The 26204-nt window shown below is 35.3% G+C and overlaps 3 protein-coding genes across 3 annotated transcripts in view; 1 reads left to right on the top strand and 2 right to left on the bottom strand.

The window, feature by feature from the left end:
- The window catches only part of LOC107706546 (multiple epidermal growth factor-like domains protein 6), a 74538-nt gene extending 62192 nt beyond the window's left edge, over nucleotides 1–12346 (bottom strand). The window contains 4 exon segments of the mRNA XM_016510293.1: nucleotides 1158–1262; nucleotides 9085–9194; nucleotides 12120–12254; nucleotides 12342–12346. Coding sequence (XP_016365779.1) covers nucleotides 1158–1262; nucleotides 9085–9194; nucleotides 12120–12254; nucleotides 12342–12346 — 355 coding nt within the window.
- Nucleotides 12347–13858: 1512 nt separating this feature from the next.
- Nucleotides 13859–20812, top strand: LOC107706545 (aflatoxin B1 aldehyde reductase member 4-like). The gene is made up of 8 exons (XM_016510292.1): nucleotides 13859–13937; nucleotides 15025–15156; nucleotides 16639–16826; nucleotides 17006–17110; nucleotides 17244–17340; nucleotides 18059–18158; nucleotides 19537–19666; nucleotides 20158–20812. Exons 1-8 carry the CDS (start codon nucleotides 13859–13861, stop codon nucleotides 20317–20319), a joined length of 993 nt encoding a protein of 330 aa, XP_016365778.1. The 3' UTR covers nucleotides 20320–20812.
- On the bottom strand, nucleotides 20386–24094 carry LOC107706552 (mRNA turnover protein 4 homolog). The gene is made up of 8 exons (XM_016510299.1): nucleotides 24018–24094; nucleotides 23728–23786; nucleotides 23272–23375; nucleotides 23105–23186; nucleotides 22911–22978; nucleotides 22495–22646; nucleotides 21306–21382; nucleotides 20386–21018 (listed from the first exon to the last, which is right to left on the bottom strand). The coding sequence occupies exons 1-8, from the start codon at nucleotides 24043–24045 to the stop codon at nucleotides 20869–20871; spliced, it is 720 nt and encodes a 239-aa protein (XP_016365785.1). The 5' UTR covers nucleotides 24046–24094; the 3' UTR covers nucleotides 20386–20868.
- Nucleotides 24095–26204: the final 2110 nt, after the last annotated feature.

The raw sequence follows: 26204 nt of genomic DNA, 5'->3' as shown, positions 1-26204 counted from the left end.
TGTCTCTTTTTTCAGTGTCAGTCTGGCATTAAAGAAGATGCATGGGGTAAACTAGGCCGCAGTCTCCATTATGCTTTGCTGTAATAGATTGTGGCTTTTAGTGTTTTCGTATGTGTTTGTGCATGCCGACCAAATCAATCAGCATCACTCCTAACGACACACACATAAGAAACTGCCCAGAATAAATGACCAATGGTTACCAGCTGTGCACATTTGACTTTGTCTTCAAGATACCGCTGGTTGAGGCAAACAGACTTGTTGAAAAAATGAAGCAGAAAACAGACGAAAGCCATCAGGTCACGCCACTTCAAACTACATCAGTTGCATCCAGGGTCTCTAGAAGCAAATACGCAAGCGACAACTTAGATGCTCATAATGTTGCTGAAAGCTGCGTAATTAATTGAATCTGTCTGCAGCACTTTGATACACAAGCGGCCCTTGGATTACCCATGATCCCAGTGCAAAACGTCTCGGTTACGTATGTAACCCTCCGAGAGTGACCGACTGAAAGGGAACCAGTGTCTGTTATCACTCTACTAGACAAAGAGGAGACTACAGTAACTAGAAATGTAGGGCGAGATTTGTGAAGAATTTCCTGTCGTGTGTAGATTATCACCAAAAAACAACATCCTCCGTTATTAGCATCCTCTCTCACTGGCTGTGACTGCCGTTACAGATAAAATTCTTGGCTTTCAATACATTAGAGACTCAAACAGCCCGAGAAAACGCTCTGTAGGGGGGAAACTTGCTTTTTTTTTTTAAAGGAAATGCTGCAAAAACAATATAACTACACTGTTAATTTAAAGAGTGCACTCACAAAAGCTACTGGATTTTAAGATTCAAGTTTTTTTTTTATACAGAATACAGACTTCTTTATTGAATATATACAGAATGCAACTTGAAGTGAAATGTAAACCTGGTGCATTAAATAAAAATAAATAGTAGCCTGTTGCCATATTAACAATAATAATTATTATTAGTAGTATAATAATTAACAAGAATACTAATAATAAATAATTATATTATTAATAATAATACATGAAAGATGTTGTATAAAATATTATGCAATAAATAAATAAATAAATAAATAAATGTGAAGAAATATAAAGTGAATGTATAACGTGGCTGGAGTGTTTAACCATTGGAAATTGGCTTACCGTACTGGCAACTCGGACCGCTGAATCCGGCCGGACAGTGGCAGAGTTGAGCAGAACCTTCTCTGCACTGACCTCCATTAAAGCACACGCCGTAACTGCACACAGCTGTCAGAGACACACAGACACAAAGAGATGCTGATCACACGCCTTTACACCTGGAAGCTGACATGAGACCTCAGCAGCGGTTTCTGTTGTACTATTAGCCTGTTAACACCTGAAGACAAAACACTCTTGCTCACTCCTGAAAACTGACAAACTCTTGCAATAAACAGAGAGTATAACAATAGAGTTGTATGAATATCTTAGATTAACTATCAGAGACAGTTTCAAATCCACATCACCAACACAAATACATTACTGCTGTTAATGTTAACTAAAACTATTAAAAATAATTGTAAATAACTGAAATAAAACAGAACAAGATAAAATTAAATAAAATAAAACTTGGCAGCTAACTGAAATAAGTTTTATATTATATACTGTATGTATATACAGTATGTTATGTTAAAAAATAAATAAAACTATATAGAAATGTCAAATTAAAAAAAAAAAAAAGACAAAACTACAATTAAATTGAAATTGAAAATATAAAAATAAAAGCTCATTTAAATTATTTAACATTTACTAAAATATTTAATATTAAATAACAAATATTTACTAAAATATTTAACATATTGTATAATAAATACAAACAAATATAAAAGTATATAAATAATACTAAAATAACACTGAATGTTAGCATGTGAAATTACACCACCACTGTAACATGTTTTGATATGTGAATGTTGTCATAATATGAAAGTTATGTCAAAACATGAATAATATTTTCAAAAAGCAAAAACCATCATATTGCACTTTTAAGACCAGTTGACCAGTCACTCAAAGTCTTTGTCATCATATAATATATACGCAAAAATATCATGCATTTCAAAACCTGAAAGATTGCAATCTAAATATATGAAAAAAGGTTTAACAGAAACCAAAGTAAGCTACACAAGTCAGGATCAAAACATTCTGGAGCATTAGCATTTCCTTTTGAAATATCTGAATATGAATAAACCTTTGGCAATACCCATATTATTACATAATACATTATTACATAAGATGTGCTGGAACTCACGATAATCGAGACAAAACATGATATGAATCTTCATAAACCCTGAAATACCTTCAACTCAAGTCTATTAAATCAAATCCACGAGGATTGTTGTGAGCGATTAGCTGAGCTTCACTCACCTTAGATGACCAATTGTACCAATTCAAGGACACATTCCCATTCTAAACATTAGCAGACCCGAAAGAATGGATGGACAATTACTGTCTTTATAACAACAGGCATTGTTGGTCATGTGGACAGACCACCCAGGACAGTAGTTAGGCACATTCCTGGTCCTCGTTCAGGACATTTCCGTCTCCGGCAACAAAGACTTGCTTCCATTCACTCATTATTGCCTCTATTGGTGGTCAGTTCTGTTTTAAATCACTTTGTCAGCATCAGTCAAAATAACTTGCCACTTTCTGCTCCCAACTTCAAATTCTGACTTTTGCTCCTTAAAGAAAAGATGAGTATTTTCAAGTGCACATTTTCTTAAAAGGGAAGGAAGTCTCACTAAAGCCCGCTTCAAGCACCGAGGGCACTTCTAAAACAACCCAGAGTCATTAAGTCAAATGGTATACTTGAGAAACAAAGAAATAAACAGGGTTTCAGCGTGTCCGTAGCGTACCCCAAAAGACCCCGAATGTAATTAGCTTCAAGATTAACTTTTGCAGACATTTAGACCAGAATGAGAAACAGAATTTGTTTGTCATCCCACTCACAAGCCTTACCAAATTAAACCAAAGCAATTTTCCTGAAGCGCCTTGATGTGTGTTATTTTATGAGTTCCAGTTCTGCAAAGTGACATAAATCTCAAGAAGAAAGCACAAGACAAAAGAAAGAAATCTAGTGGCTTGCAGGGAAAAAAACAATGTTAATAATAAAATTCAACTAATCATAAGTCTACTTTTTAAAGGAATAGTTCACCCAAAAATGAAATTTGCTGAAGATTTACTCTCCCTCACGCCATCAAAGATGTAGATGAATTTGTTTCTTCATGGGAACAGATTTGGAGAAGTGTAACATTCCATCACTTGTTCACCAGTGGATCCTCTGCAGTGAATGGGTGCCGTCAGATTGAGAGTCCAAACAGCTGATAAAAACATCACAATAATCCACAAGTAATCCTCACCACTCCAGTCCATCAGTCTTGTGAAGTGAAAAGCTGAGAAGCAAAATAATCATTAGTTGTTCATTTCAAACCGTTGCTTCTGGTTAAAATAATATAGAGGACGCATATTACGCATCTGTAATTTTGCTTTCTCCAGTGAAAAGATCATCTTGTCTGAATCAGGTGAGAAATATGCACAGATCAAGCACCATTAAAAAGCAAAAACAGTTCTAAACAGATTTTGTCACTGGAGGAAGTGTTATTATCGATTATGGACTATGGATTAAGGATACTTTGTCCAGAAGTGACAGTTTAAAGTTAAAACATATTAATGATGGATTTGTTTCTTACAAACACATAGCTTTTCACTTCACAAGATGTTAATTGATGGACTGGAGTGGTGTGGATTATTGTGATGTTTTTATCAGCTGTTTGGACTCTCATTCTGACGGCACCCATCCACTGCAGAGGATCCATTGCTGAGCAAGTCATGTAATGCTACATTGATGAAGAAACAAATTGATCTACATCTTGGATGGTCTGAGGATCAGTAAATTTTCAACAGGTTTTCATGTTTGAATGAATTAATCCTTTAATTTTTAAAAGTCAAAATAATATCTGTTTTGTTGTTGATATCAAAGGTAATGAGTCCAATCAAAAACTACAGTATTTTGCCACAAATTCATCATCACTTGGTAGAAGTTAGCCGGATGAAACAGATGCCGACATTGACAGATTGTGTGACAAGCACTCATCCTTGAGAAAGAAGAACAAAAGTATGCAGACTATTTTAAATAAATGCTCACTTGTAACAAGAATAAACAATACAGTTTGAATGCTGACCACAATTTGTTTTATGGAGTGAATTATCGCTTCCCAAGAGCATGAAACCATCAAAATTCAATTGACATTTCGAAACCAGACACTCAAACTATAAATACTGAAAATCAGGCATTTGCTGCTGTTTACAGTTTGCTAAATTGGTCATTTTCCTACTCAGCCAATGTCATGTTAATCATTTTTGTTAATCATGGTCATATTAACACATTTCAGTGTTTGATTCTAAAGACATTTTATTTGCTTTTGCACAATAAACAATTTTGACGCTGTGCTGGGTTGCCAAAATGTTAAATCAGGGTCCTAAGGCCAAAGATTTGAGATACAGTACTCTCATCAGAGGAAGCTCATGAGAAGAAGTGTTCTTTAGACCCACTGGGGGGCAAGATGGCTTAAAAGATTTTAGATAACACTAAACATGCTTTAAAACAAGCTAAAACAGAAAATAAAAACAAGATGTAAACTGATGTCTTATTCTTGTTCTTATTTTGTATTAGTTTCTTAGTTTTATTTTGTTTTGTTCTTTAGAATTACATGTTTTAGTCACATTGGAAAACCTGGATATATGAGGGAATTTCAAAAGTGTGATTTCTAGACCTGGCAACCGCAAAAAAAAAATAAAATAAAAAATCTACACTTAATAAACTTTTTTGTAATTTAGTCAAGTGCTAAAATATTTTAGGTAGAAAATGCTATTTGTGAATATAAAATATAAATAAACAAACAAATAAATAAATAAATACAAGTTATCACGAACGACTAAGTTTTAAATTCACTGGTAATGAAATGTGTAAATTGCTAAATTCATTTTAAGTATTATATTTATTATTATTGTACTTACTCTATTTAATTATTTTAATATTGTATATTGTTATAAATATAATTTATAATATTTAAATAAATATTTAATTAAACAAATTAAATTGCCACTCCTATTTTCTGTAAATTCATTTGGTAATAAAAAAAATAAAAAATTAAACCCTGAAGAACATTCAGTTATTGAAACTTCTGGCATTGCAAAATTTAATTATTTGAATTGTTTATTATTATTTTTTATTAATTATTTAAATAATTAAATTCAATATTATCATAAATATAACCCATAACAATATTATAAATATTTAATTCGCCACTCCTACAGTAATTTCTCTAAATTCTCTAAACATTCAGTTATTGAAACTTCTGGAATTATGGAATGTTATTATTTTAATCATTAATAATTCTATATAAATATTGAATTAAAATTGCAGCTCCTAGTTTGAGGCCTTCAAATATTGTCAAGGATGATGGAGGTCCTCAGAGACAAAAAGGTTGAGAACCGCTACATTAAAACTAATTAGCATTTAGGGGGCAAAGCAAAGAAAAGCCATCACTGCACGCTTCCTTTTATCAAGCAGATCACTAAATGACGGCAATACCTCAGAGACGACCTTTCGACTCCTTAACAAGATCCAAACTGCCTTTTCTGCCACACACTTTACTGCCGCTGCAAATCCAACAGCCTCTTGATTGTCCATCCCAGCTGGCCAGTGAATCACGCTGAACGAAAAGGTTGTGAAGACAGACGTTCTGTACGTGTGCCAGTCAGACGGGGGATTTCTGGTGTGAGCATCAACCCGTGTTTTGTCCATGTTCAGTGGCTCAGAAAAAGAAGTGATTAGTTTGTCCCATTTCTTAAAGTGCTTCCAGGTCTCAAGTTGCAGAGATAAAAGCCGAGCGCGGTTTAAAGGCAACAGATACTGACGCAGAAGAGGAAAAGATGTTAAGCGGTGTACAGGAATGCATGCTGAGCGTGTTTAAAAACAAACCAAAGCTGGATCGGGGGACGAGGCCTACATTTTGCAGGTATAATGAGCAGTTTCACCTTCTCTGAGAGACAAAGGGGTCTTTGAGGTTTGTGTTGGCTCTAGTAATAAGACTCCAGAGAAAATCACAACTTGCAGGATAAACTGTTATGCAACTGTCAGTCATTCTGGCATGAGACCACTAGAGCCGCCACGAGTCCGGGATAAAAACGAACTGTGGATGTTAACTTGATTAAGAGAAGGATTTAGTTTAGGGGGCTTTGGGTACAAGGAACTGTTTTGACCGAATGTGACCTGGAGTCTCAAAACCACTTCTGGGACCATAGAGTCCCTTCATCCAAAAGAGAACAACAGACTCAGTCTTAGTCAGGATAGACGCCAGGCTTGATTTGACAATGAACACGAGGATCATCAAGTGAAAAAAACACTAAAAATATGCCATGTAGGGCAGAACATTCATTTATTGAAACTTTTGGAATTAAAGGGACAGTTCACCCAAAATGAAAATTTGCTGTTAATTTACTCAACCTCAGGCCATTCAGGATGTCAGTGGGTTTTTTTTTCTTCAGCAGAACAGTAAAGAAGATTATTGTCTGAAACCGTAGTCATTGATGATTCATAAAATGCAAGTCAACAGCTGCCCATTTTTGAGAATCAAAAAGGCATATCAACGAACACAAAACGAATACCCGTGGCTTCTGACGATATAATGAAGTCTTATGAAGCAAAATGATCAGTCTGTGCATGAAACTGAACGTTATTTACAGAGCCTCAGGCAATTAGGGAAGTCCAATTATTTTCTGAATTCTTTTCAATGAACTGGTTTAATTCACTAGTTATTTTACATTATCATGTTATGACGTAATGTATACGCAATTATATTACTAAAGCACCCAATAATGAAGCATGTCTAAAGCATATAAATTGAATTAACTAGTCTTCATCAGCTCAACTTTTTACATAAGCAATGAGAAACTATAAAAACATGGCCTTCGTTCAAGTGCTCAGTTCACCGCCTCACCCGCTCATCGTCTTTGGTCAGAGTCGAACTGTTTCCTCAGTTCAGTGACTGTCGGGGGACTGTTGGCGTCATAGGATCATATACGCTGGTATTTTGACTCATTTCGAGTCGGAGTGACTGTCAGGCGTCCAAAAGTGTGTTTTGAGTAACTTGTAGATCTGTGCTGATCGAGCCACAAACTGTTTTAGATGATACAAAAGGTTTTTTTAATTCTCAAAACAGGCAAACTGACCTGCATTTAATGAATCACCAAGGACCATGGTTTCAGCTAAAAATTGTCTTTTTAGTCACCTAGATCTTGGATGGCCTGAGGGTGAGTAAATTAACAGCAAATTTCCATTTTTGGGTGAACTGCTCCTTTTAAACTTCTTACTCAACTTAAAACGCCACTGGACAGAGCACCTTGGTATATCACTGTTCAGGTATGTTAAACTCCTTTTTACTCGCTGTGAGTATATCATGGCCTAATAAGGGTCCATAGCTAGGCTACTCTTCGTCAGGGGTGCTTGTGGAAGTATGCAGACTATGACAGTCCTATAAAATCCTATCAAAGGATTCCCAACTGGTCCATTTAGACACAGCAAAACTCCTCCGAAAAGACAAACCAGAGGAGCTCTCTTGTTACCAGAACAATGACAATGACAAGACCCCACCCAGACCAGACAGCAGACGGGATGAGCTGCTGAAATCCAATTACAAACCGGGCCTTTTGGCTTTAGAAAGTAAAACAAATTCAGACAAAGTGAGATCAGGGCTTTGTTGCTAAGGCAAGCATGACAATTAGAATCATTTAAACTAAACCACAAACCCTAAGTATTCAAATGTGGTGTGTAATTCATCCCATGTACTACATGATGATGCTTCAGATCTGCAGCTTTATGAGAGGTGTGCTATTACAGTACAAAACAGACTTATTTTTACCTGGCATACAATAAAACGAGCAAAAATCCCATAGACGTATTACACCAGTGCTCAAAATTTTGAATGATTTTTTCATGTTTTTGAAAGAAGTCTCTAATGCTCACCAAGGCTGTATTTATTTCAGCAAAAATACAGTTAAACAGTGAAATATTATTATAATTTAAAATAACTGTTTTTTTTATTTGAATATATTTTAAAATGTCATTTATTCCTGATGCAAAGCTGAATTTTCAGCATCATTACTCCAGTCTTCAGTGATCCTTCAAAAATCATTCCAATATGCTGATTTGCTGCTCAATCAACATTTCTTATTATTTTCAATATTGAAAACAGTTGTGCTGCTAAATATTTTAGTTTAATTATATTCTTTTTTTTCAGGATTCTTTGATGAATAGAAATTTCAAAAGAACAGCACATTTCAGAGAGTTTGAATAGTAAGCAACCACACCAGTCCACACTACAAGTGGTGCAACTAATCTGTGCAAATTTTTCTCCAGTCTGCAGCCTGCTAAATCACCATAAAGCACTGACTCTAGTCAAACCCATAAAGCAATACAGAATCCACAAGCAAGAGGATTACAGCAAATCTTGACACTAATTTCCTAATTCCACAGTGGACAGGTGGGATGGAATGGAATGTGTGACTAGTTCATGGTTTAACAGTCGCAAACATGCAAAAAAAAAAAAATACATGAACCTTCATGTTAGAGTTGAAACACTCTCTAATCTATAATCTGGACACATTTACACCACAGTAAAAAGAATTACCTGGAGCATGAAACTCTTAAAGGGGTCATAGGATGCCCATTTTCCACAAGTGATTAAAAAAAAACAATGGGTGGATTTTTATCATTTTAGAGTGGTTGTGTACACACACTGCCAACACACATTTCAGTTCAAACAACTTGTAAAAGTGCATGTAGCATCATATGACCCCTTTAATCACTAACTCCATCTGTACCTCCTCTATAGCTGCATAATCAGGCATTCACTGTCCAAAAAACGGCCTCAAAATGATCATAAATACAGATTTCTGTCATTGACGCTCATAGGTACATGCTTAACACAAGGGCATTTGTGCACTTTTTCAGTAAATACTGTGATTTTATATAGCGTGGCATTTTAAGAAGACTTACGATATAGGCATCCGGCCTCCCCGTTGAGCTGTGACCATCCTGGGCAGCACTTGTAAACCGTCTGGTGCTCCTGTCGATACACCTGTCTGTATGCAGTATAGTAAGCCGTTCTGTGAGGAAAAAAGGAAGAAATCTTTCTATGTTCTTAATATTGTCCTACACACTCACTCTCTAACTGCAAAAATGACCTTCTGTCAGACTGTATGGTACAATGAATACATACATTATATATATATTGTTTTAACCACTGTATGTGCAGAACTTAATCTGAAACTTCCAGTTTTATATATTGCTGCTTTCGATAAGAATAAGTCTCATCTTTCAAATCCTATCCATTTTTTAAGGAAATTCAAACAATACATGCCATTTTGACACTCTTTGACGTAGCGTGACAGATCGCTGTAGGCACCTCAGGTTAAACAGCGAGTGAAAGCGATCATCCCTTCTTCTTTACTACTAGTTATAACACAATAAAAACATGAATGTACATCGCATGTTTCATATAATAGCTCAATCAGTCTTTCAACTGTGGAAAGATATCAGTAAAACAGCTTGTAAACAAAATGTCATGTAGCATTACATTTATCTCAGGCAAGTCATCAGTGTCCACAGCTCGTTTGTTTGTAAGAGAAATTAACTCTAGAGAAGAGCATTTGAAGGTTGCCAGGTCTGCGAAACAAAACCAAACTAACTGCTAATCAAAACTACTCCAATTATGTTTTTTCCTTGGTTTCCCCTCTGTCATTCGCTTGTGAATGTGCGTACAACAGTTAGTGGAAGCCAGAGCATACGATTTATGAAGTTTTTAATATTTTTCTTACACAAACACATTGCTTGACTTCAGAAGGCCTTTATTAACCCACTGGACCCACTGGATATTTTTCTTACACAAACACATTGCTTGACTTCAGAAGGTCTTTATTAACCCACTGGAGCCGTGTGCATGGAGCACTTTTTTATGATGGATGGACGTACTTTATTTTGCTTCAAAATCTGGACCACCATTCACTGCTATTATAAAGCTTAGAAGAGCCAGGATATTTTTTAATATAACTTTCATCTGAAAGAAGGAAATCACCTAGGATGACTTGGGGGTAAGTAAATCATGGGGTAATTTTCATTTTTGGGTGAACTATCCCTTTAACCCTCGTCCTAAAAAACAACACATGGCAAAAGTGTAAAAGTATCCTAATTCTGCGGGAAAACATATGGACTTGGCAACTCTGATTTAGCTAAATAATAGCCTATATATTCATTATATTTTACTTAACCTGTTAGTGATGTCTTAAGTATTTATTGTATGTTTAAATAAATCTGTCATGAAAACAAGTTATGACAGACCCTGTTTAATTGATTCTATTTCAACAATGAATAGAAATGTTATAATTAATGTAAAAACTGCCATATGTGCAATTTACATGTTTGCATACAAGTTTTTTATTTAAATGTTGATTATTATATCTAAAAAAAATAAACGGCAATTGAATTTAATAGTTTGGGCTGTTAATTGTAACTTTTAATATTATAGCAATATGGCTCCCTATAGCTTGCAGCATTAGCTGAGGTAGATTTTATCCCTAAGAAAACTGTAATTATAAGTATTATAATAGAATTTATTTAAAGACAGAGCAACAATTTGTTCAGTAAACTACTTTTTAATAAAAAAAAGAAGAAAAAAGAAGCCAAAAAAATGCATATTGAACAGCACAAAACTATTTGTTACACACTACATGCATCATATAAGAAACCAGTCTATCGTTAAGAAAGAAAGAAAGAAAGAAAGAAAGAAAGAAAATATGCATGGTTTTTAATTTGTTTTTCCAGTTGGCCAACAGGTAAAGATTAAGACCCGTAAACTTTCTTTATGAGTACACACGCAAGTCTGTCATCAGCCGCTTTTAGCGTTTATCCCTTTTTCTCTCTGTGAGCTATTAAAAGGCCGTTCGGTGTGTGTTTGTGGTTAGTCAGTGAATGAGAGATCAGGTCATGACGAATGTTTGTGGATGAGCTCCGATGTGTGAAAACACAAACTTATGAGCCTGTAATCAGCGACACTTCTCTCTTATCCACCCTTTAATGATGCTTTCTGTGAACGTGAGATCCAGAGTTTCCCGCTCCCTGTAGTTTACAGTCCTGCATCTCGGCTCCAGAGTCGTAACCCTGTGCCCTTTGTTTATAGCACCTAATTGCAGGGCCTGGGTCTCTCACATGCTAAGTATACAGAGCCGTTGTGAGGGGAGGGTTGTCAAAGCGTGAGCACAGGGCGTTTGCCTTCTGTCTTGCCGAGACCCTCTGGAGATGCCTGTCAAATTGCTTGCTTTCATCAAGAGCGTAACTACACCTTACACTTAAAAGAGTCTGATTAGAGAACAAAGGTAACGCATGAGAAGAAAATGGCCTTTTCTGATGTTTCAGAAGGGAAGTGTGGAGTGCACAAGGCAAAAAAAAAAGTATGTGAAAGATTATGCAACAATAAACATTTCTAAAGTACTACACTTCACTGTTGTCTCATGACATTATGGACAAGGATTCGAACAAATGCAAACCGCACAGCATATAGTGCATACTGTTTTTTAAAAATATGTTAAAATGTGTGCAACAATAAGCATTTCAAACAAAACTACACTACATTGTTGCCGCATGACTTTAAGGATAAAGATTTGAACAAATGCATATACTGTGCACTATTTTTTTTAAATACGTCAAACAGTATGCAACAATAAAATCCCTACATCATTGTAGTATGTATCAGAAATGCTTATTTTACATTTTTAATACAGGTTTGCATTAAAATATCTTTACTTTTGACAGTACAATCAAAAAGAGATTGTGTTTGGTGCTTCTGTTTCTTTCTACAAACATTCTGAATAGATCACATTTATGTAGAAAGTGTGCTTACTACACGTAATATGCATGCTATATACTACAGAAATGGTAAGAGTAGCAGTTGATTTTAACTTATCAGACACTAAGTTTATTTTTACATAAAGATGATGGTGCAGTCAGTGTTTTCTATGCGTGAATATCCGACCCCCCTCCTCTCGTAGCCCATGCACCACGACTGTCCCTGGCATCCCTGTTTCCAGGCTTTAACCATCCGCGTGAAGGCCTGGACGCACGGCTGCATCTGGGCCACAAGCTTCACCTCCTGCTCAGTACACACATTTGGCCTGGAGATAAAACACACACTTCAGTTAACCTGCAGGTTCAGTTCTCATTGAGCAAGCTGAAGTGAAACGTCTTGAAGAAGAACCTACAACATTTTGGTTACAAGCCCAGATATTAGACCACTAGGTCACACCAATCCAAACATAGAGGATCATAAACATTTATCATTTAGTCAGCTGGAATTTTCAACAGTCCTTCCATGTAATTTGAATAAACTCGAATGAATTTGACAGCGGAACAAGTTGTAAGACTGTCAATTACTTAAGACGCTCCATGTCAGATTGAGCAATAGTGATCATTAATATAATAAGCAAATGCCAATAAATCACCTGAATCATCTCAGCACTTACAGATGACAAGATAGACGATTTACACAGCTTAAGTTCCCAGACTGATATATTAGTCACTCTGTAAAAATGTTTTATATCCTCAAACATAGGCAGTTCACAGTGAACCTCCAGGCGATTAGTTTCATGTCTGGGATTATTGGCAGATTGTGTTACAGAGACCTGAAAGTGTGCTTTGTCTGTGTCATTACTGTTAATCACTCATTTCTGTTAACCACTCAAAATATTATTTCTGAATGTTCTCCAGACATTCAAAACATCCAGTTTTTAAAAAAAAAAAAAAAAATTTTTTATTCGTGTTCCATTTGATCATTTTGCAAACATTATGTGAACATTACTTTTGAATGATCTCCAAACTTTCCAAAACCCAGCTAACAAATGTTCTAACAAATAAGTTCTAAAAACATTATTTCTGAATGTACTCTGACCATTCAAAATGTCCAGTATGAATAGCTAATGTTTTTGTGCTAATGGTTTAAGAAAACTATTAAAGACCGGATAACTTTGAACAAAACGTTCTATTAACGTTACTGGAAGAACGTTTGTTCATAACTTTGAAACAACCTTTCCAGAACGTTAGCCAAAGTTCTGAGAACTAGGAAGTAATAACGTTTTAAAAAATGTAAACGTTCCATGAATGATGTTCAAGTTAACGTTTCTGATATTAAAAGCTATTAAAGACTATACAACTTTGAACGGACGATCTATTAAAGTTACTGAACCTTACCAGAACGTTAGCCAAAGTATTCTGAGAACGTTCCGATTGACCCTCAACCAGCGTCTCACAAGTTCACCAAAAATACGCGTAAATACGCGTCAAAGACAGTTTCCAAAATTAATAAAAACATTTCTAGTTTGCTTTAATTAAAATAACGTAGAAACTAATAAATATGAGCACGAACATGAGACGTAACTTCGTTCATTAAATACTTCATTTATTGTGAAAGCTAACTAGTACCTAATAATAATAATATTCTGAAGCGGGCGCAATATCAACCAAAGACAGTTACTCACATGTGCGGCATCAGGTTTTTTCCAGAACGGGATGCTGCATAAATTCCATGAATTAGAATGATTAAAGAGTAACATAACATATCCATGCTCCCACGCTGTTCTGAAAGAGCCCTGCACCTAAATAACACACTTAAAGCGTTAAAACAAACTAATCTGCGTCCATATTAACGCGCGCGGAGCGCGGACTGAAAGCGCAGCAGCAGATGACAGGAGGAAGAAGACTCTCAGATCCAACCGAGATCCAAATGCCCTCAGGACACTGTCTTCCTGTAGGAGCAGTGAAGGGAATGTCCTTTGAGAGGAACGAGACACATACAGAAACAAGCAAAGGCAGCTGAAGAGCTGACTGACCTCCTTCAGATGACTTACAAATGAGCGTAAAGCTCGTTACTTCAGCCTGATTTACTGCATCACTTCAAAGAGCCCAATTCAAAGGAAAACACTTTATTAGACAGATTTCAGAGTCAAATGAAGGTCATTTTGTAATGAACTCACGTTTTAATGTTCACACCTTCTAATGGACCAGTAATAGAGCCATGATGGATTATATTCAAGTCTAAGTGCGCATATAAAAACATCAGTGTTTATTTATTATTTAAACCTGCAAATAAAAAATTAAAGCATAAATAACATAAATAATTAAAAGTTTGTCCGCACGTTCTAAAAAAAAAGAACGTTTAAAAATGAACAATGTATATATAAACAAAGTGCTTACGTTTTGTAACGTTATTAAAGACCAGACAACTTTGAATGAATGTTTTATGAATGATACTGGAAGACGGTTTCTGCATAACTTTGCCAGAATGTTAGCCAAAGTGATCTGTTTGTAATAAAATTGTTATATAATAAATATTTTATTAGATCATTTATAATACTTAATATAATATCATGTTTATAATATTTAAGCACTATTTTTATTTTAATTAATGATTTTATTTGAATTATTTAACATGTAATAACATAGCATTTTCACTTTTACTCAAACTGGATCATCAAACTAATTTGTAATAATAATAATAATAACTAAAAAAAACATTTTGCTAAAGTTTCCATTAAGTTATAAAAACATTATTTCCATTCAAAACATTTTCCTTGGTTATGCAACCATTTAGAGAACATTCAATTTTCTCATTTTGCAAACATTGTGGAAATGTTTTCAATGTTCTCTAAACACTCTAAAACAAGAAATAACATTTAAGAAAAACGTCAGATGAACATCCAACTAAAACTCATAATTTATTATTTTACTCAATTTGTTCTGCTGATGATATTTGAAATACTATCATCATACTCATTTGTAATTAAAATATTTTATTAATATGGATGCTGCTTGAATTAACAGCAAACCATCAATGCATTACCCATATTCCAGAACCTTCAGCATGTGACATCACAAGTTATCCTCTTGCAGGACGGGCCTGTCGAGGGGTCACCACCGAGCCACAGCTGAAGCAGCACTGGGATCAGGGATTCTGGGACAACAGAACCTGGAAAACATTCCCTAAGAGCACTGATCCGACTCTAGAGGTCAATGCCAACCAGGGTTCAACACCTCTGCCATGAGCCCAGTGCGCTTACACACTAAAACACACCTATAAAAACATCAGCTGCTATTTAGAGCACATGTGGACGCGTCACTCCAGGAAAATATTGTGTGGAATTCTTTTCAAGAATGTTTAATAGAACTCATGAAACATAGAAGAAACACATGCTCTGAAAAAGCTGCGCCAGCTGAGTCAGCCGGCTGCTCTCGAAATGCTATCGCGGTACTTTGATGCCACACGTGACAGTGACGTGGCGTCGGCGCCGGTTCAAGAAGGACTAAATTTCTAACCGACATGCACTGCTTAAAGTCAGCCGCCGATCGGTTTGCGCGGCGCTGCATGAAGTCGAACGCACCTACTAACTAGTGACTGATCACCACAGACACGAGTGGGAAGATCACGTGACATGTTGAGTTGTAAATTCAAAGAATAAGCAGTTTATATATTAGCAGTAGCACACTTCCATAATGATCGTAGTATTTCTGCAGTGTGTATTAGGCCTGTGCATAAAATTGATCAAATACTTGGATGACCAGTTCCTTTTTTTTAAGAAATGCATTTTTTTATTTTATTATATTGTTTATTTTAATTATTATTTATTATTGCTTAGTATTTTAATGTATTGTTTTATTTATAATAATAATAATTATTATTAGTAGTAGTAGTAGTATTTAATTCTGTTTAATTAATATTGTGTAGTATTTGATATTTGTTTATTTTATATTTTATTTTTAGTATGTTAATGTATGTATTCTATTATTTTTATTTATAATAATAATAATAATTGTTGTTATTATTATTATTATAAATGAAAACAATACATTCAAATACTAAGCAATTATAAATTATAATTAAATAATAATTAAGATAAATAATTAGTAGGATTAGTAGGAGCAGTATTTAATTCTGTTTTAATTAATATTGTATAGTATTTTATATTTAGTATGTTATACTTTTTTATTACAATTCTAATATTTTTAAATGTATTCTTATTATTTTAATTCAGAGACAAATCATATTAAATAATATATCAAGTGGCAACAAATAAGAAGAAATATGCTGGAGGGAATTTAAAAATACCAAGAAACAGTGCAAAATGAGGTACATAATAATAATACATGAAATGATATTTTCACTCATGTCTGTGATTGTTACATATTTCTTATTAACTAAAGTTAAAACTCTTTTAATTTTAATTCTAATTTAAAAATTGAAATATTAAAATCAATAGAAATATACTAATGGCAACATTTCTCATTTTCATTTCATTTAACTTGAAGTGCTAAAATAACAAAACTAAAACTGAAATAAAAATCTATAAAAACTTCATAGACATTTAAAAACGATACAAATACTAAAACTTTAAAATGGGAAAATAAAAAAATGAAATCAAAATATTAGTATGTTGAAACAATAAAGGTCTAAAAGGGGAGTGTGTTTGTGATCAAGTTCAGTGCTTTCATTTCATTTGTGTTTATCAGTTCGAATCGCGACTAAAGCAAACCCCTGGGAGGGAAAGACACTCAAACCAGAAAGTGTCCGGAATCAGCTGGAAACGTCCCTGAAGCGACTGCGCACACAATGTGTGGAGCTGTTTTACCTTCACGCGCCGGACCACCAGAACCCCATTCAGGACACACTACAGGCCTGCAACCAGCTGCATAAAGAGGTGCGTCACGAGAGCTTTCCATGACACACTACAGTCTAGACTTTGTCCGTCAGACGTGCACTTTGAGAAATGCCTGACAGTCGGTGAGTTATTGATAGTTTATGGCTGTCTGACCTAGATGTTTTTAGAAAACAAAAGCTGTCAGAATTATGCAACTCAAGCTGTTTGTTGGTGTTTAGGGCAAATTCAAACAGCTGGGCTTATCAAACTATGCATCATGGGAAGTGGCAGAAATCTACTGCATCTGCAAACACAATAACTGGGTGCTTCCTACTGTATATCAAGTAAGTGGATAGATGCATGGATGGATTGTCTATATACAAGGTCTAGTGTATAACTATTTTGAAATTTGTCAATGAAGTATTATTGAAGAACGAATAGGCCAGTTTTGAACAGTGTTGATGTTTTCCTCTGAAGGGCATGTATAATGCAACCACACGACAGGTGGAGACTGAGCTGCTGCCATGTTTGAGATACTTTGGCATCCGTTTCTATGCATACAATCCCCTGGCAGGTAATGCGTTCCTTATTGTCTTAAATCTATTTGCAAAACATAATAAATTGGTTCCTAATTAATAACAGACCTAAAGTCAACAAGAATTAAACTACTATGTACTGTATATTTTGCATTGCTTGTCATTTTTTTATTTCCTCTCCATTTTTGTTTGTTTGTTAACTAACATGCTGTAAAATAATATTTACTCTAAATTTTAATTAGGATAATACATTAAATAAAATAAACAAATAATAATAAACAAACAAAATCTGTAAATATAAACATGTATACTATAATTAAATAATGATTAAACAATACATAAACAAATAATAATAATAATAATAAACAAAAAAAATCTGTAAACATAAACATATGTATATTATAATTAAATGATTAAACAATACATAAAATAAACAATAATAATAAAAAACAAAAATATATAAAAATTTAAACATAAAAATATACAAAAATTGAATAATAAAATATAATTAAATAATAATTAAACAATACATAAAATAACACTAAATTCTTTAAAGAAAACTTATTTGGCCATCTAAAATCATTCATTCTGCAATGAAATGCTCTCTTGGGCTAATTTCTTAACTAGCATTTTATGTTTTTGCACACTTTTTTTTGTATAATTTGAAAACTTTTGCTTAATTGTAAATGATAAAAAAAAAATACAATAAAAATACACTGATCCCAAGTAAAATAATTTTCTCCGCTCATCTCACAGGTGGGCTTCTGACCGGAAAATATCACTATGAAGATAAAGACGGTGCTCAGCCTGTGGGCCGATTCTTCGGGAACAGCTGGGCTGGTACTTACAGAGACAGGTGCATTAAATTCATAATTCATGCATGACATTCACATCACTGACGGTTTTTTTTTTTTTCAGTCCTGTGTGACCTCAGAGTTTAGATCTAGTTAGTTGAGCATTAAAGGTGCTGTATGTAGGATTGACACCGAGTGGTTGAACTAGGTATTGCAGTCCAAATTCAAAATATTGGAGCAGGTTTTTTTCACCCGGCCCCTCCTCCTCAGACTTGACGCAAACGCAGGTTGCCAGATTGACGACACCAACAGGAACGAGCGCACTTGACGATGAATGAAATGAAATACGTTGTATTTTCCACCAACTGTCAACCCGGGGTGTCGAAATACAATTGGGTAAACTGGCAGTGAGCGGGTTTCACAAACCAAAACAGAGACCGACATTCCGAGAAGGGTATAACTGCAGCCCGGAGATCTCCAAATGGGGGCGGGAACTCCAAAATAGGGCGTGGCTTCCTCCCATTGACAGACAGGCACATGACACGCATGCGCAATTTTTCCCCCCAATCCACTTCAGTGCAAACTCTGCCCCACAGCTGATTCTAAAGATTTTATTGGTTGTGTCAATTAAAGTGTTGATTTCCTACACTATGCTACAAAAAATGCTAACCCCTAAACCTACCCCACACCTGACCCTAACCTTAACCAGTGAAATTGACTGCACGGCGGGATTGGCGCTGAATAGCGTGGTAAAGAAAGTTGCAGTTCAGGAGATAAACAGTTAATAAGATTATGCGATATGAGATTGTTCCGTAACTCCCCAACCGGACCTCACCGGACAATGGCACCTTTTTAGTTACACCCAGCGTCACTACCCCCTCCTACCCTGCGAATTTCGAGCCCCGGGACGCCCCCGATGCTTAAAACAAAGCGATAGAGATTAAAGTCTTTCCCCTGTGCTGATTCCCGTTTATATCATTAAGCAGAGGTTCAAACTCCAATCCGAACACCACTGGCCAAGAGAATATTTACTTATATAGCATATTTTATTTTAGATGAACTATAAACAATGTTAAATTTATAAAGTTTTATTTTGAAATGTAAGTCAATAACAATTGGCTGAAGCCAGAGCCAATGGTGAAAGTCTTTGCGGGAGGAGACCCCGCCCCATTTTGGAGGTTCTGCCCACTTTTGGAGTTCACGCCCCATTTTGGAGGTCTCCGGTCTGCAGTTATATCTACTTGGACGTTCCGGCCCGGAACGCACATTTTCAAAGGAGAATAACTGACTGTAGCATTGTTTTTCCAGATAAACAAGTATGTTAACTTAGCATGTTTCTTAAATATCTGCAAACATATGGTATTTTTATGCATTAGTAGTCAAAAACTTACATACAGCACCTTTAAGATGTGATCAGTGTTGCATGTTTTTCCATTTCAGATACTGGAAGGAGAGTCATTTCCAAGGCATAGATGGCATTCAGAAGGCTCTGGAAGCAGCATACGGCTCAGAGAAACCCACCCTGACATCAGCTGCTATTCGCTGGATGTACCATCACTCTCATCTGAGGGTGAGAGCAGTTATTTTAGTGGCATTGATATACTAGTATAGTTTTTGCTAAGAAATTATCGTATTTATTTTTGTCAAATATTTATTTTTAATTGACCCTTCGCAAAGACTCGCCGCCCTTTGTTACTGTTGCTATGGCCGACAAACCATGGCACTCACGCCGCACATCATGTTCTCACGCAGTGAAAAATACAGGTTAGTTTTCATATGAAACAGTCTCAGCTTTCAAATTTGGTCATTTTTTCAGAAATTCAAACAATAAATGCCGTTTTGTGGCTCTTTAATGTGTCGTGACGGATCGATTCCTCTTTACTAGTTACACCATGAAATAAACATGAATAAACATCAGAAGGGTATCTTGTTTCAACTGTGAAAAGACGCCAATACACACCATTTTTCAAGTTCAAGTCCACCCAAGTTAATCTACTGTCCTCTCTGGTTTGTTTGTCGGACAAAATGGCAGATTCAATGTTTTGACGTGTGTGTTTGCAGGGTGATCTGGGTGACGGGGTCATTATCGGGATGTCCAGCATGGAGCAGCTGCATGAGAACCTGACAGCAGCCGCAGAAGGTCCGCTCAAACAGGAAGTCGTGGATGCTTTCAAACACACCTGGGATTTAGTGGCCCACGAGTGTCCAATCTACTTCCGCTAGACGCCCCGTGACAGTTAGAGAATAAAACGATATGAAGTCTGATTTATAAGAACTAATACAGAGATCACTTTATTTTTTCTGTGTTCATATTTTATGAGTGAACAGTTACAATCGAGTTGGACCAGCCTTCAGCATCCTAATAAACACAATGACAAAATGAAACATCTCTGAGCTCACCAACACTTGATTTTTCTCCATGTTTACATGAGAATGCAGTACAAATCAATGTGAGTGGCATTTTGATGAATAACTGTTTTGTTGTCTTCTTGCCAAAAACTTGCTAAAATAACTTACAATTTATTACTCACAACAATAAGAATAAAAGAGATCACCTGTTTGCCTCAGTTCGTTTCTCTCCATTCAGTACAGTCATACTAAACTTTGTATTTTTGTAAAAAATTGTAGACAATAGAAACTAAACAGTGTGCAGATGACTGTGATAGTAATGCGCAGCTCACTGAAAGAACACTCAATAAAACGTTTCATGGTTTTACGTTGGATCAACACAATGAATGTTCACAAAAAGAGTCCATTGCCTGTGTCCAGGTTTTATTCGCTTCCGTCTCCCTCTTCATCCGTTTCCTCTTTCTTGGTCTCATTGCCGTCACCGTCCGTCAGCTTTTCAAAGTCTCCGGATTCAGAATTCCACATGCACTTAATTGATATTTTGAATTCCACCATTTCGGTTCCAAAGAGTTTCTGAATTGAAAGTCCAAAAAATGATGGTTTTACAATAACTGAATAAATCCCTTTTAAAATCAAAATTAGTTTATGACCTTTTTAACTTTTCTTAAATGGATTTTAATCCAAATAAAGAGACGGCATGTCTGCTAGTGCATAAACAGTGCAGCATGTTGTTTTAAAAGTTTAAACAAGTCTTTTTTTGTCATGTTTTTCCAGGTAAAATATTTTACAAATTAATTAATTTTAAAAGCAACACTGCATATGTTATGAGTTTTTGCAGTGTATTAGTGGTACAAACTCACCAGAATTCGAGCCTGTTCAGGTGTGAGTGTGTCTCCCTCTTTACACACTTCAAAATCCTTTATCAGTGTCACCACACCTGTAGATGGATTGATAATAGTTTAGTTAGTGCAAACTAATTTACAATACACTTATCCTCTTCTGATTGAAGATGCAGCTTTGGCTATATTAAAATTTAATTTTGCTGAAAATTTACTCTCTCTCAGGTCATCCAAGATGTCGATGAGTTTGTTTCTTCATCAGAACAGTTTTGCAGAAATGTAGCATTGCATCACTTGCTCACTAATAGATCCTCTGCAGTGAATGGGTGCCGTCAGAATGAGAGTCCAAACAGCTGATAAAACATCACAATAATCCACAAGTAATCCACACCACTCCAGTCCATTGATTAATGTTTTGTAAAATGAAAAGCATGTTTGTAAGAAATAAATCCATCATTTAGACCAGTGGTTCCCAAACCTGTCCTGGAGGCCCCCCTGCCCTGCATCTTTTGTATGTCTCCCATTATCTAACACACCTGATTCCACTCATCAGCTCGTTAGTAGAGACTGCAAGAACTAAATTGGGTGTGTCTGATAAGGGAGACATACAAAATGTGCAGAGCAGGGGGTCCTCCAGGACAGGTTTGGGAACCACTGATTTAGACATTTTAACTGTTTCTTCTGATCAAAATACCTGTCCATAATCCATAATAACACTTCCTCCAGTCATAAAGTCCACTGACATGTTTGTTTACAACTGTTTTGGCTTGTAAACAGTGCTTGGTGTTTGCATATTTTTCTCCTGATTCAGACGAGACAACTTTTTCACTAAAGAAAGCAACATTATGGATAGAGTATTTTAGCCGGAAGCAATGGTTTGAAGTTAAAAACTTTGTTTCTTATAAACATGCAGCTTTTGGCTTCACTAAATGCTAATTGATGGACTAGAGTTGTGTGGACTGCTTGTGGATTATTGTGATGTTTTTATCAGCTGTTTGGACTCTCATTCTGACGGCACCCATTCACTGCAGAGGATCCAATTGGTGTGCAAGTGATGCAATGCTACATTTCTCCAAATCTGTTCCGATCAAGAAACAAACTCATCTACATCTTAGCCTAAACGCGAGTCAATTTTCAGCCTTTTTGACTGGGTGAACCATCATTTCACAACTTGTTTGTGTAATAGTCATCATGTTAACTAATGGTTTACCTTTCTTCAGAGCTGTAGGAAGGCCCAGCTGTCTGAGCTGAGGCTCCATCGAGTGTGGAAACTGCTCCAGCGGACCCTCATCCAGCATCATGGCCATGGTCGCTACGTTACCCGCTCGAGCGTAATCCACCTCTTTAAAGCTACTGAAATATCTGTGGACAAAAGTTCACGAAAAACTGAAATTATTAGGTTTTTATTAGAATTTAATGATAAAATTGGACATATTAAGGATGTTGGTAGATTAACACTTCTGCAACTCAAAGCATAAAAGCTTATTGACCGATGATGCCAATAATTCCAATTAAACTAGCCAGTATATCAGTCCATATAGTTTTTAATTAATCACAAATAGGTTTATGTACAAGTTATCACAGCATATTAATTGGTGTCTTGATGTCAATTAAACGAATACTTACTCTTGAACCTCGTCTTTGGTTTTGTTTGTGAACAAAACCCCTACTTCACCTCTGAGAAACTTGCTCACCTGCAAAACAAACCAGAAGATCGAATCAGTCACTCTTGACAGTTTCATAAGCACTTTATTAGCCAAAGAAAATCAGTGTAGTTGTTCAATTAGCAATTAAACACTTGATGGCACGCGCTGGCATACTTTATGCAGATTATCTTTGTATTCGTCTGTCGGTCCTTTCCCCAGCGCGATCATCATGACTTTGTTCTTACCGAAGAAGAACCTGAAACATAACACTCAAGTTCAACCTTAAACTCTGCGAAATCCTAAAATAACACTTAAAAACAGTGGAGATTGTGTGTTTATACCGGCTGTGTTTCCAGGCCGTCCTGATGTCTTTTAGTTTGTTGTTTCTCATGTTTTCTACTGAGAACACAAACACGTATCTGTAGATGTCTGCACATTTCCGCAGCTGAGAAGGGGGAGAAAAAGAAAAAAGATATTTTAATCGATCACAAAACTATTGTGATGATATTACATATTTAATTTAGGCCTGGAAATAAGCAAAAACAAATCAATCTTATCAAGAGGAAATAGGCCTATATCAGATTCTGTACTTCTTAAGGTCCCTAATAAAAACACAGAAGAGATTTTCTTGTTCTAAAGAGCATCTTGAGCTTCAGTGGAAGCATCTCAAATCATGCTGGAGAACATGATCATCAAGTTTTGTTCATATCAGTGCTGCTGTCATTCCCAAGCACTTCAAAGAATACCACGGTATGTTTGTAGTGTCACCCAAAAGAGCAGTGAAAAGTCATACTAACCTCTTCAATCAGATTTTGCTTGGCTTCCAACCCCTTCTTGGTTGTTTTGGTTAAAGAAACTGTTAAAAGCAACATTAATGATAGTACAAGAAACATTAACAAATTCTAACAGACTCAGCTGCTCCAATAACATTAATAAATTACACTAAAATGAATTACAGTTTAACAACGCAGTTTAACTTAAGTCTGAGCAGCAAGTAACAAACATGATTTTATTTCAGCTCGAGTCATTTTAATGTATATCGTGTAGAGTTCAAGTGATAAAACAAACTAAAAGATGAAATAACTACCTTTTTTGTCCCTCTTGGATTTCGGCATGGTTCTCACGTTGTGGCTCTCTGTATTTTCTTCTTCGCCTGATGATCTCCGAGCGCTTCACAGTCTGTGAGGAATCACACCGCCGCCTAGTGGTGTTCGCTGGTGCCTCATGAATATTAATTAGAGCAATAGACGAACTCTATTGGATGGTTCGCATGGAATAATTAATATTCATAAGCTAAGACGACCAAGGAGAACTGTTATTAGAGGACCGTTATATCGTGAACCAGCAGGAGGCGCAGCATGAAGACACGTACTGTACGACTTTGTACAGTAACTTTCTCTTATTTCTGATTGTATAAAATAACGTATTAGTCAATAAAGATACACAAGTTTCTTTTTAAGGTTTTTATTGTTTTACAGTATGCATTTATTGTTTAACATTATGCATTTTTTTTCTTTTTTTTACTCCGGTAGGCTACTCTATTTTTTATAGTGAAATATTCCCTGACTTTTGCAGTTAATTAAATGAAATCCTATCTTTTTAATTTCACTTAAGCAGGATTTTGACTACTTTGATTTTTGACTTTAAACGAGTAGCCTAATGTTGCTGCAGCACCCACTTTAACATCATTTCTTTGTAGTTTTCTGCTGCTGTTAAACAGCTCAGTAAACGACCAGAACTGGTTATTTCAACACGTCTGTGAAGTCTCCCTAAAAAGACCTTTTCCCAGACACCTAAAACTCATTAGAAGAACTGTCTCTTTTTGTTATAGATTTATGTGAGAAAGCATGGATTCACGTGGGCACTTAACACTTGAATAAAAGGATTTGTAGCAGACATGATTGCATTCCCAAAAACTTAGATTTTTGCATACTTGGACTGTCTATTCAAAACAATTGAGCAAATTACAGATGATCCTCAGAAATCCTTGGGTGTGTTTTGTGCACATGTGCAGAGCTGCTTCAAGCCAGGGCAGGTTTAAGGTGCAATGCTTGTGTAATGTCTGATTCTATTCATCAGTCATTTGGTGAAATGCAAACAGAGCTTGTGTTGCCGCAACATGCAAAAGTGAAAATAATCGCTTCAACGCCTTCCTTAATTTGCCTAAACTTATTCTGCTGATGATTTTAATTTATGGCTTTGCTAATGAGCTAGCTCTCCCTTTCACATTTAATATCGATCATTAATATTAATAAAGGTATGAACCTTTCAACTCTGATTAATGAGCCTGAATTAATCACAGATTTGCATTCAGTGAACTAATTATGTTTTTGCAATGAGCAAAACCTGAAAAATGTTACTTTGTTGCAGTCAGAAAGCAGATAAATGCTAAATATATAAATGAAATAATTATATATATATATATATATATATATATATACACACACATTTGAAGTGAATCAAAACCTTTCATCAAAATTGTCCTAAAACCTAATACCAAAATGCGTTCTTGTCAACTTGAAATGCGTTCTTGACTACAATATATATATATATGTGTGTGTGTGTGTGTATATATATATATATAATATTTGCATTAAAAAAATGTAATTAGAAACCTATTTACAGATAAAAAATAAAAAATAATATATTTTATCAATATTAATAGGCTTATGCTATTATTAATAGTTAATACATTATTAAACATTGATAAAATATAAATTTGATATATTTAGATGCAAAATGCAATCATATAGTTTGGCAAAATAATATTATTGATAGTTAATTCATTTTTAAACATTGATAAAATTGTAAATTGTATATTTTTAGATAAAAGTATATATTTGATCAATATTATTATTAATGTTATGAATAACTGTTTACTTAATAAATAGCCTATAGAAAAACATCAACTGTATTTATTTAGATAAAACACCAGTAACATCACAAAAAATATTTTTTTGTGGATCGTATATGATTTATGATTCATAAATGCATTATTAAACATTGATAAAATATCCTGAAGCATCTTGTATGGTAGTTATTTTTATTTTTTTATTATTTTAACGATTAGTTGACTTAACGCGCTAGTATGGCAGAGTGTCTTTTTAAAATCAGATTATAATAATCCACACTTGCAGTTTTAAGAAATAAAACGTGCTGGAGTTTGTTTGAGGGGGAGATGTTGCCAAATTCCTGCACTCCCCTCTCTGTCTCTGTCTCTCTCTGTCTGTGTCTGTCTGTCTGTGTGTGTGTGTGTGTGTGTGTGTGTGTGTGT

This window comes from Sinocyclocheilus rhinocerous, unplaced genomic scaffold (assembly GCF_001515625.1).
Source record: "Sinocyclocheilus rhinocerous isolate Xijiao unplaced genomic scaffold, SAMN03320098_v1.1 scaffold3097, whole genome shotgun sequence".
Taxonomy (NCBI): Eukaryota; Metazoa; Chordata; class Actinopteri; order Cypriniformes; family Cyprinidae; genus Sinocyclocheilus; species Sinocyclocheilus rhinocerous.
This window is presented reverse-complemented; position numbering and strand designations above follow the sequence as displayed.